The 10,980-nt window shown below is 39.5% G+C and overlaps 1 protein-coding gene across 1 annotated transcript; it reads right to left on the reverse strand.

The window, feature by feature from the left end:
* Positions 1-8,064: 8,064 nt before the first annotated feature.
* On the reverse strand, positions 8,065-10,442 carry LOC124294692 (thioredoxin domain-containing protein 12-like). Its single transcript, XM_046741181.1, has 3 exons — positions 9,917-10,442; positions 9,607-9,832; positions 8,065-8,121 (listed from the first exon to the last, which is right to left on the reverse strand). Exons 1-3 carry the CDS (start codon positions 10,192-10,194, stop codon positions 8,065-8,067), a joined length of 561 nt encoding a protein of 186 aa, XP_046597137.1. The 5' UTR covers positions 10,195-10,442.
* Between the last annotated feature and the right edge of the window lie 538 nt (positions 10,443-10,980).

Here is a 10,980-nt window from a genome sequence, read left to right on the forward strand (position 1 = left end):
GAAATGCCTTTCCCGATGCCATCTTGATTGCACACTCGCGAGGATCACCGGCCGACTTGCCTTGGCTTGGCTTGGCTTGGCTTTTCACCCCGCGGTCGAAGCCCCGCAGAATTCATGCCGATGATGAATCACCGCGCGCGCTTTTCGCGATAACACCACCTCCTGGCGTCGAACCGCTTTCGACACCTGTCCGAAGCTCATCCCGAAGGAATTTTATAACCGAACTACTCGAATGCCAACGTCGAACTGACCGATTGCGGATCAACGTTCGTCGCCGGATTGTATACAATGACGAAAGGTCGGCTCAGTGTTGATGTTACGCTCGTTCTGTCGCGCTAGACGCTGGAAAAGATTATATGGTTATCAGCGAAATTTAGTCCCGGCAACGAAATTTCAGGGCTGATATGCGTACGGCCCGACAGTATTTTTGAGCGACCAAAAAGTTTTGTCGATTTTATACCACGCGGGAAATAAAACGTTTCAGTAATGTTTGAGAAAAGGTTTCGCACCGCAAACTCGTAGATTCTGTTGCCATTGCGAAATCAGATCTGCGCAATGAAATTATTTTGCAAATATTGAAGAGTGATCGTTTAATTGTTGTAATTGAAAATATTATCGCTCGATCGTAATTTATGCTACATGAATTTAACGCCACGTCAAACAACGACGGTGAAATATGCCGTTGAGAAATGACAGGCTGATTCAATGGCATTAAACCAAGGATGATTTAATTCTGCTGATTATACTAGACGGAGGCCTGAAGCCCCTTCTAATAACTGCTCATCTTACTTCTCTTGCGAGAAAGGATTTTTAACGCGTTACGGAGAGTATTTTACCACTTTAATAAAAAATTTTATAGATTTACGATTTAAAGTATTATTTGACAGCGGTAATCAATTAGTAGCTCTGATGATTTCATAAATTTGACTTTATCCACCGAATAGATTTAATGAACTGTACGAAGTGATATTAATTGAATCAACCAGAGAGTATTCGATATTTTAATAATAACATGAAAAAAGTATAATTTTATTAAATTGACCAAATTAAAATCGATATTTCGTATTTATAAATATATTTTATTCAACAAATGGTTTTTGCAATTTTAAAACGATTATTTAATTCATTTTGACATTTACAACAAAATATTGTGTTCCCACGAGACAATTATCTACAAAATGCGTGTAGAAATTGATTTGTAAAAAAAGTGAAAAGTTTTCTTTGAGTGTACGGAAACTTTCCTGTTTACACTTTCATCGATATTCGTATACTACTTGCTGCCAGATTTCGTTCACAAACTGAATCACGATCATTTGAATTTAAGATAAATAAAGTTTTGCAGACTTGATCTGATATTGTACCGAGATGATTAGAAATCACGTAAGGCGTTAAAATCTTTTCAACTAAATTTCCAGAAAAGCGATAATGAAATTCGGTACTTTGAAGAATCCTTGATCGTTCTTTTATCCTGTGCACTGTGAGGAGGAAAACAATGAGAAGGAAACATGCTTTGTTCTATCCATTGAATTGCAAAGTAATTGAAAGCTTTTACGGAGATCAAAGAACGGAGAAAATCGGGTCTGGTAAATTTTTACCATCAAACTTGTTAGAAATTGTTCATTTGAAAGAGAAACCTCACCTTCCTATCAAATTTTCCGATAGGAAGATCAATTTTTTTCGTTTAAATTATAACAAAACATCAGATTGGTACAAATATTTGCCAACTTGAAGAAAATGCAAGAATTTCGTCACATTTTTGAACGTTTTTCTAAAAAAAACTAACTAAATCAAACCTCGAGTATCTTCCTGTAAAACTTTCGACTTGTCTTTTCCTTAAAAAGTAGGTACTTTGAACACGCATCTTCGCTTCTTTCAATTAAACAAATAGAAGTTACCCGAAGTATCTTTGTAAAAATAATCTTTCAATTAAAATTGCCCGCAGAAACAAGGAGCCGATGGTATATGCGCTGACGGGATACACGCGCATAAGCGAAAGTGCCAATTCGTATCGCATTGCGGCTGCAGGAGGAAGGCGGGATCGGGGATGAAACACGAAGTTGAATCACTGCATCGAGTCGAGAAACTCGAGGCGGGAGCGATGGATAGATAGAGTCAAGATTCAATTAGCTCTAGCTGTCAACCGCATGATACTCGTCGATTCAACAATACCCAACCCTGCGACCCACCCCTGCACCTATCCTACCATCGGCGTCGCCGGCTGTCTGGGCGAAATGTAAGCAGGCGAAACCTGTGCCCGAGAAATCGCGCCCGATTCCTACCTGAAAAACGCTCTACCATGCCTGGTAATGTTGACAAAAGATAATCGATTTTCGAATCAGTGTGATTTATTACACGGTATGACTGTAGCTTGTGTTGGAACAATCACTCGGTAATTATTGAGATTGCGTAGTTGGACTCGTGTTTTTCAGAAAAAGAAACTCATCCCGAGGAAAGAAAATGACGAATGCGCGGATAAAATATAACTTTTTACGGTCACAATCGAATTCCGTGACTTTGAAAACACTTAAAACGCACGCTTTCAAAAGTAAAGATTTACCGGAGACACCCGAAAACATTAAATTAATCGATGACCTTGTTCCGCGATTTTTCGCAGTTAAATGGTTAATTATCATTCGTCGAATGCCTAAGGTGTTAAAAAATGTCAACTGTACCTGAAACTGAATTTAGCATATTTTTTCAACGGTTTATCTCAGTTCTCAGTTACGTTCGGATTCTGAATCGATATCGAACGAACGACGTAACTTATTCGTTATACCGTGATAAAGAAAGTGAAAGAACGAGGGATGCTGAAAATGATCAGCGCTGCATGCGCGGTTAATAAACTGCAGCGGGAGACCGAGGCCGCGGTAAAAGCGCGATTGAAAATTTTACCGCTAATGGGGCGGAGGGGCGGGAATTTGAACGGGAGGCGGGGTGGATTCGATTGCGGGAGGAATAAAATTTCAATTATCAGAGTCGAACACGGTAACCAGCTCGGTGATTTCGAAAGGCCGGACTGCGGCGACCCGGCCCGGCGTTTTGCGCTGATTCACAATCGAACGCGCAATTTTCCCATCCCCCGATTTTTCCCGGCGTGTATATACTCGGGATACTCGGGACTCGGGAGCCGACGAGGCCGTGCCAACCTCCGTGAAAGAATGTCAACAGATTCGTATACCGGTATCATTTACCCCCGTGGCAAAGCGACGCCCACCATTTTCAATTTATTTCAAGTACCTTTTGGCGGCGGTAGCACAGCCGGAAACGACGACGACGATGCGGTCGATGCCAATCTCTCTCCGTATACATTGCACATCCGGGATACCCGAAGCTGATATTGAGATCTCAAAGTTATTTCAATTCAAATATCATCCCCTTTGCGCCGACCCCGCGTTCGCAAAACGACGAATATTATCGGGCGCGAAAGAAAAAATTCCAACTTCTTACGTCTCTTACCTTCGCGGAGAGAATATAATAACAGACTTTACTCAAAACTGCACGAAAATAAGGACACGTCAGGTTTTTAGGCAAGATATACTTACGATTAATAAAATTTCAATATTTACTCTATAGAAACAGTGAAAACAACTGTGTGGTGCGGACTAAAATCTGATGCATTGTTATAGTAAAAAATATAGTTGACATGGGTGTGTTTCACCCTCTTTTCCTCAAGTTTTGAGCAAAATTTGCTCTTTTTTTTCTCCCCGTGTACGATCCTGAAAATTGTATAATGTGTTTGGGAAGTAGAAATGCAGTAGGATCAGAAGTTATCGCGCTTAATTACTCGGGACAAAATGTAATCGTCGAAATCACACGATCAATCGTCAATTTCGTACATTTTGATTCAATTTAATCAAATTAAATTTTCAAAACCGCGAGATTTTATCATTTGCATATGTCCGGTAATTTATTCGGGAGTAATTAACTGCGGTTACCGGATCACAAGGCTCACAATATCAAATTTTCAAAAATGCGAATATCTATTTCCCATAATTATAATATTTTCCCACACTTGAGTATTCCGAATGTCGGCAAAAAAAATGTTGTACAGCTTGATAATAAACTGCAACTACCATAATTCTCCAGCAACATGTTAAATCCGTTTTTGTATTCCAGTTTCCAGGTTTGTTTTATGGTAAGATTTTAATTTCCAAGGTATTTAAATCCGGAGAGTTTGTTAATGAAATTGTTTTCGCAAGCTTATTCCTAAAAATGACTGCGAGTTTCGTCCGTATTTTCAAATTGTTCAACTATACAATCGCGAAATAAACTAGACGAAAAAATGTTCTTATAAGTACACAATTTCTGTGATTTTAAACGCTACGGGCTTCGTAGAATTAAACGCTTCGGTTATCAAATTCCATAGGTTTTGATAAAGGTTCGTCGTCAACCGCATTGGCGATGATTTGTACCAAACTGAAATCATTTTCAAATCGCCGCATTAATTGCAATGTTACTGGTTTTTTTCGTCCTCGTTGTTTTATAAACTTGTTTTACAGAAAACAATTAGAACACGGCTAAATCCCTGTTCTTTTCACAATACCGAAGTGAACTTGTGTACCTATACCGATTCCATGGCGAGGAGAAAAGAATTGGGATAAAAAAAATTCGACGTACCAACTACAAAAACCACATAATTTGAGTGAAAAGAAATTGACTCGACTTTGCAAATTTTCTACCTTCAGTCAGCTCGAATCTCTTTAGAAAACTATTTCCTCCGTGAACGAACGGAGAGAATAAGAGAAGAAAAATAGGGATAGGTTACAACTACGATATATCAACGATTAGAGAGAGAGAGAGAGAGACGAGAATTTTTCCGGAGGTAAATTTTTTCACGTTCATTTCTGTAAAACCTCTGCAAAGGGATGCCGGACTTTTTTCCCTGCATCTTCTACTCTTCAATGTCCCTATAGTACCTTTATACCAGAGGAAAAATTGCGTACAACCATACTATACGAGAATATAGCCGCTGTTAGCGTAGTATCCACCATCCGTCTAAAGTCTGAAGAATCCTTGCGGCATTATATATTAGATCTCCTCTCTCTTCTATTCTTATTCAAGTGGTGGGTAAGGTATACGTTATACGACCCGGGAACCGTCGTCCTCGTTTAAAACGGAATAAAAGGATGCGACTTGACCGAGGAAATCGGAATATCACGACGATCCTATCGCGGATTGTTAGAAAACCGAATCGGCGGCATCGAGTAGGGCATGTCTTTTTTTTTCTTCTTTACTTCTCTTCGTGATTTTGCTCTGACGTTTTTTCTCCTCTTCGTTCTTTTCATTACATATACGTATATACATCCTACCCCATACCGCCACACCCGTATTGCGTAAAAAAAAAAATTTTTTTTCATTCTGCGGTATACTTGCAAGATAAATTCTTTTTCACCAACCACTTCCACAGTCCCATTTCGACTTATAAAAAACGAACAACGGATTTGCTCCAAGGTCAAAAACACTTTTCATCCGATCGAAAAGTCGAAGACGATTCATTTTGGTCGAATAGATAATACGAGCTAGATGATACTTTAATCCTTCGTTAAACTTTTCACCACGAATTCATACTTTTTTCTATCATTGCGCATATAATTAAAAGAATAAATTAGGGAAAGAATAAAAAGACTACGAGCAGACATAGACGTTGCGTGAACTAAATTCCTGCTTGTGTTATTATATCGCCGTGGTTATAGAAAAAAGCGAAAGGTCTACGAGGCAATAAGCATAGAACGAGACTGACAATGAGCCTAACTTCTAGTGACTCAATTATTAAATGTAAACCTGCATAGGAAGTAAGTGAACAAAAATACTAGACCGTTTATACGGCATTCCGTTGGCAAGGGTACAATGTATAGTATATGCGATAATATAACACGGGCAGCAGCAAGCAGCAGCAGCAGCAGCAGAAGCAGTAGCAGCATTTGGTCCCAAGCTGCATAGAATTAAAAACGCGGAACGAGCGAGTGCTGAGCGTTGCCGAGCGATGAAAAAAAATAACGTAGTTAATTAGCACCGGAGTACTTTGCTCTCGGTGAGTAATGTAATAATAAGCAAGGAACAAGCCTGCGGGATAACTGCTGCCGGCGGTAAACGAACGCAGAATGCTCAAACCTCCCTAGAAACCTTTAAATTTAACAATTTCGCTTCAGAAATGAACCTCGTCGAGTACCCTGCAGTCCCCCCCGCTGAGTACAGCCCACGATTGCAGCTTCCATTGCATCTGCAGGATACGAGGTTGGATATGTAATATAAAAACATATATATAATGTGCATCTACGTAAGGCCAGCGTAAATTATCCATGCAGCGTCTCAAATAATCAACTAACTTTTAGCTAACGATTAAATTGGAGAGAAACATCAATTCGTCGTACAGTTTTCTCTATCAATGAACAAAGGGATGGAAATTATAACGTAATAAGGAGCTTGTGTTCTACTACAATTCCAATCGTTGAATCGTGAAATTATGTTATTTCTCTTCTAAAGTTAGAAGCTGATATACGTAATATAATTCGATGAAACCAGCTTGCTTGTGCATCGCACGTAGAAGTCTGACAAGAGTCTTCTCACGCTATTCGTAGTCACATTTGTTTCACTGTGATTATTTAACGAGGAAATGAGCAAATGTGATTAAGAAGTGTCTCTTTAGTTGGGTAGTTCATTCCTTAGTCAAATTACGCTGTCGTATCTCTGTTGCTATATATGATTTCAGATACTTATATATATTAAGCCACTTAGCGGCTGCTCTTTTACAGTAATTTTCTAGATCGACACGAACCAATGCGCAGGTTTGACCTCTCGTTAAACGAACTCGAACCATACTATTGTGACATTGTGTCCATTTGTGTTTGGAAATTTATATAACAGAAGATAAGTTGTCTTTAAAATGTTTGAAATGAAAAAATATATTTGAAACATCCAGGAAATTAAATTTTAGAAAGACGCCTAAAGGCCCTCCACTGACGGATTCTGTCCCACTGAAATTTAACTGAAGTTACACTTATAGATTTAACGGTGCAGTTGAGAATTTTTTCCACGTTATTTTCACTGTAATTTTATCAAAAACCCACCGACAAGTCACTGAAATAAATTTTTTTACCTCCACCACTAGAACAACACTGGCATCGAAAAGATTTCTTACTCCACTCAAATTACACTGAATTCTAAATTTAGACTTATAACTGAAATCACACTTGAAATCTACTGAAATTAAATAATGCGTAAATTTAAAAAAAAAAAAAAAATTATTAATTATATTTAGGTGATACGAGAGGCGATTTTCGAATCTAATTTTGGTAAAACGGCAGTGGAAAAATTTCACAACCGCACCGAAGAATTGAGTGGAATTTGAGCGATTACCTGGAATATCACGCTAATATCACTGCTTTTAGGATCCACTGATAACACTCTAATAACACGGTGGGACCGAATCCACCTGGGTTTACACAAAGATTGCATAAACCGATAAGGACACCGCGTAACGATAGCATAACGGAACACACGGCGTCTTGTTAAAGCTCGAAATCGATTGATCGAGATCCGACTTGTGCTTCTCATTCGACCAATCAATAATGAGCTTTAACGTGTTGTTATGCGTTTATGCGATCTCTGTTCGAAGGCCTTATCCCGTCCCTAAAGGATGCCACCGAAGTGTCTTCCCTTTGACAGCTAATTGAAGACGTCGTAAAATGTCGCATTCGTCGACTTCTGGATATCATTTAGGCATAATCTCTTAGGCGAAACTGAAACACGGATTATAGGGCATCTTGTAGACATTTTATAGACGGCAAGTGTGATGTCTAGGATATGATCTCACAATTATTTTCCCAAGTCGCGTTCTCCCATAATAGCCACTAAAAAGAAAATAGAACTGCTTGAAAGAGAAAAGGGACTAACATCATCGCGTTAAAATATGTATTACAGTATAGAAGAATCCGAGAATTGAAGAAAGAAAAATGTGCCTGAGTCGACATGAAAAGCGCTTACGTCACTTATTCGAGTTAACTTTAGCGTGCACTCGACTCGACCCTGTGTACCTATACACTTTCTGCCTTAATCTATATTCTACTACAGATCTTGTCTCTTGAACTCCGTCCTGCAAGTAGGGTAACAATGGGTCGACATCTGCGGCAGTTAAAGAGCAGAGAGATTTCAGTAATATGATACAAGGATTCTATAATTATTTGCAAGTCAGTTATACCGAGCGATAAGAGCTGGTTTTGTTTCGACCATCGCCGTCGTCGCTTTATCTTCTCTCTTGCGGTAAATTATCCATTTCCCCGTGGCCTTTCCGCTTTTCCAGAATTTCTTCGCGTATCTCAAATTCACTCGTATGCTTGTGGGTCATTACAGAAATGGGTACACGGAGCACGTGGATTTGCATTGCTGGCCGAAATTAAAGTGAAAGAGAAATAGATGAGGTAGATAGACTAGGTGCCGCGGTGAAGGCACCGCAGTACATGTATTATAGTACAATCGCCGTGCAGCCATTCTTATTTCTCATTTCTCTCTTTCAACTATACAAAAGAAGCAGAAGAGAAGGTGAAATTGAATTGGCAACATCATTAAACGACGCACGCGAGGTGGAGAGCCGCATTTCACGCCCGGCAGATCTTAAACCGCGTTTGAAACCGACGAGTCTCAACGGCGGAAATAATACAACTTCTGTGTTCTGAACGATCAAAGCCTCGTGCCTGCAGCCTACCTGCCTGCCTGGTCACCCTCAATCTTCCTTCGCCGACAGTATTTCAACTTCCTTACATACGTCAAACGCGTTATACATATATGTACGTGGTCGTAACTACAGGCGACAGACGCGCGGGAAGGAGAATCGCGCAACTGCAATTCGCAACAATAAACATCTAATTGAAATTGTACGTAAGCTGCAAGGTGTATATGTTTATATTATAAGCTGTTTTTGTAACAGTTGACATAATAAGTAGAGTCAGCAATTGCGGCAGACCTCTTTCATTGTCGTTTTTCGCAATATCACTATTCTGTTCATTTACTTATTATTACTGCTGTTGAATTTCTCCCAGACATGGTGATATCGAAATTGGCAACAGAGGCATCGAAGAATATAAAAGTTACGGCAAGGTGTAATGTATGCGGAGAGTTAACAATGTTGTGTACAGCGTTTGTTAAAGCAATGTTGTTGTCTATAATGGCAAAGAATCGCGCAAGAAGCAGTCTTTTGTTCGCGAAAAAATATTTGCCAACACTTGATAAATAAAAGAGTATAAGTATATTTAGTACATAGTTGGTTAGAGAGAATGAAAAGGCGCAACTGCGTCACGGCACGCAAAAATGCACGTCAAAACACAACACGACTCAACGACAAAACATTCGATATTATTCGATTCTTATTTTTATATTCAATTTATACTCGTTATTCCTACTTGGGATACAGGATATTAATATTTTTCAAAGCAACGCACTTGTTACTGTTTCTTCGTTCATGTATGCGTATAATGATTAATCGTGTGTACGCAAGCGTAATTGCACAGTGATGATGGACACACATACGGTTCGGCAATATTATCCGCGGAATTCCGACGAAGTGACGGTAATACGATGCGTATTATTGTTTAAAAATTCTGCTTTCAATACCTGTGGAAACATTTTCAAAACTCTGAGCATCGAATCAACGATCTGTCCGACGTTCCAGTAGTGATACTTGTAATTCGGTTCTCGATTTGGGTCCTGGTTGTCAATCTCACGCAGTAATTTACCGTCAGGGCAAAAAAATAGGATTCTAGGAACGTAAGCACCATCCGGGACAAATTTATCCGGTAGCTGTTTTTCGCCCGAAGCCTCGACGTTGACCATGACGAAACTGAATAGAACACATAGGCAGGTATGGATGAATATCGATGAGAGAGGTATTCGAACAGAGAATCTGAATTAAAAATCGCCTTACTGCTGGCTCAAGTCGAGTAGTTTTAGAGAATTGGCAAATTTCGGACGGAGATTTGCGCAGGCTGGACATCCGAGCTTGTGGACTACTACCATTATCGGTTTTCGTGTTTTCTTAGCCTCTGTAAAACCACCGGATACACTTCTCCATCTGTATGACAAGCCAAACCCATGATCGCCCGAGTTTTCATTGCCGGAATCTTGGGCTATCACCCTCGCTACCACGATTGCCGGCAAATGTAGCAAGGTGACGGGTACCAAGGGCACTATGCGTATTTTCATGACTCACGCAGAAAATTTGAAAAGTGGACCGAAGTGGCCGAAGGTTTTCACAAATGTGTGTGCGAGCAAGAAGTCGAAATACGGCGGAGGTTGCTACGTAGATTTCGAAGATGAGAGCAGCGATGATCGTGCGCTACGTTCACGCCGAATCAAGAGTGCGTTCCGAAATTAACTCGCAGCGCTAAAAACTCCCTAAGTAGATCGAGATGTAAAAAATACTGGTATTAAGGGTGCGTTCCGATGTTAGCTTCCGGTGCTGTCAACAATCTTTTATCTCGTTTGCGCTACCGAGTTCGTGAGTAGCTCTGCCTCTGCCCTAGGGTGTTCTTGGCTACCAGTTGATTTCAGAACGCACCGTAAGATTCTCAATAAAATTACCCAAAAATGCTGTAATTTTACCGTAAATTGACGTAATTTTTTTTGTCTAATCTTGTGTTGTGAAATTACGGTCATAATTTTTCTCGGTTATTTTACGGTAAAAATAAGGTGTCATCACCTATTTAGATGAAAAAATACCGGTCAGGTTTTTTTTCGTAAATTAATGGTCATAAAAAAATATGACCGGTCATGTACAAAATTGCAAGAGTTAATAGAAGTAGCGCGTCCTTTCTTTTTCACCCCTCCTAGCATCATAATTTTCGTTTTATTTTCGATGGAATGCAATATGAAATTCACAGTCGATTACGAATGTGTTGATAAATTTATTGTAGTTTCGTTACAAAAATATATGCCTAAAGAGATGATTCTTAGTTTTCTTAGAATGTTAGTATATTTTTTTTAGATTAA

The sequence above is a fragment of the Neodiprion lecontei genome, chromosome 5, assembly GCF_021901455.1.
Source record: "Neodiprion lecontei isolate iyNeoLeco1 chromosome 5, iyNeoLeco1.1, whole genome shotgun sequence".
Taxonomy (NCBI): Eukaryota; Metazoa; Arthropoda; class Insecta; order Hymenoptera; family Diprionidae; genus Neodiprion; species Neodiprion lecontei.

Excerpts from the sequence above, each read along its gene's own strand:
- LOC124294692 (XM_046741181.1), bottom strand. The coding sequence starts at position 10,194 with ATGAAAATACGCATAGTGCCCTTGGTACCCGTCACCTTGCTACATTTG. Across the intron at positions 9,833-9,916 it reads CTACTCGACTTGAGCCAGCA|TTTCGTCATGGTCAACGTCG; the intron begins GTAAGGCGATTT and ends TGTTCTATTCAG. Across the intron at positions 8,122-9,606 it reads TTTTGAAAATGTTTCCACAG|ATGTCGACCCATTGTTACCC; the intron begins GTATTGAAAGCA and ends TAACTGCCGCAG.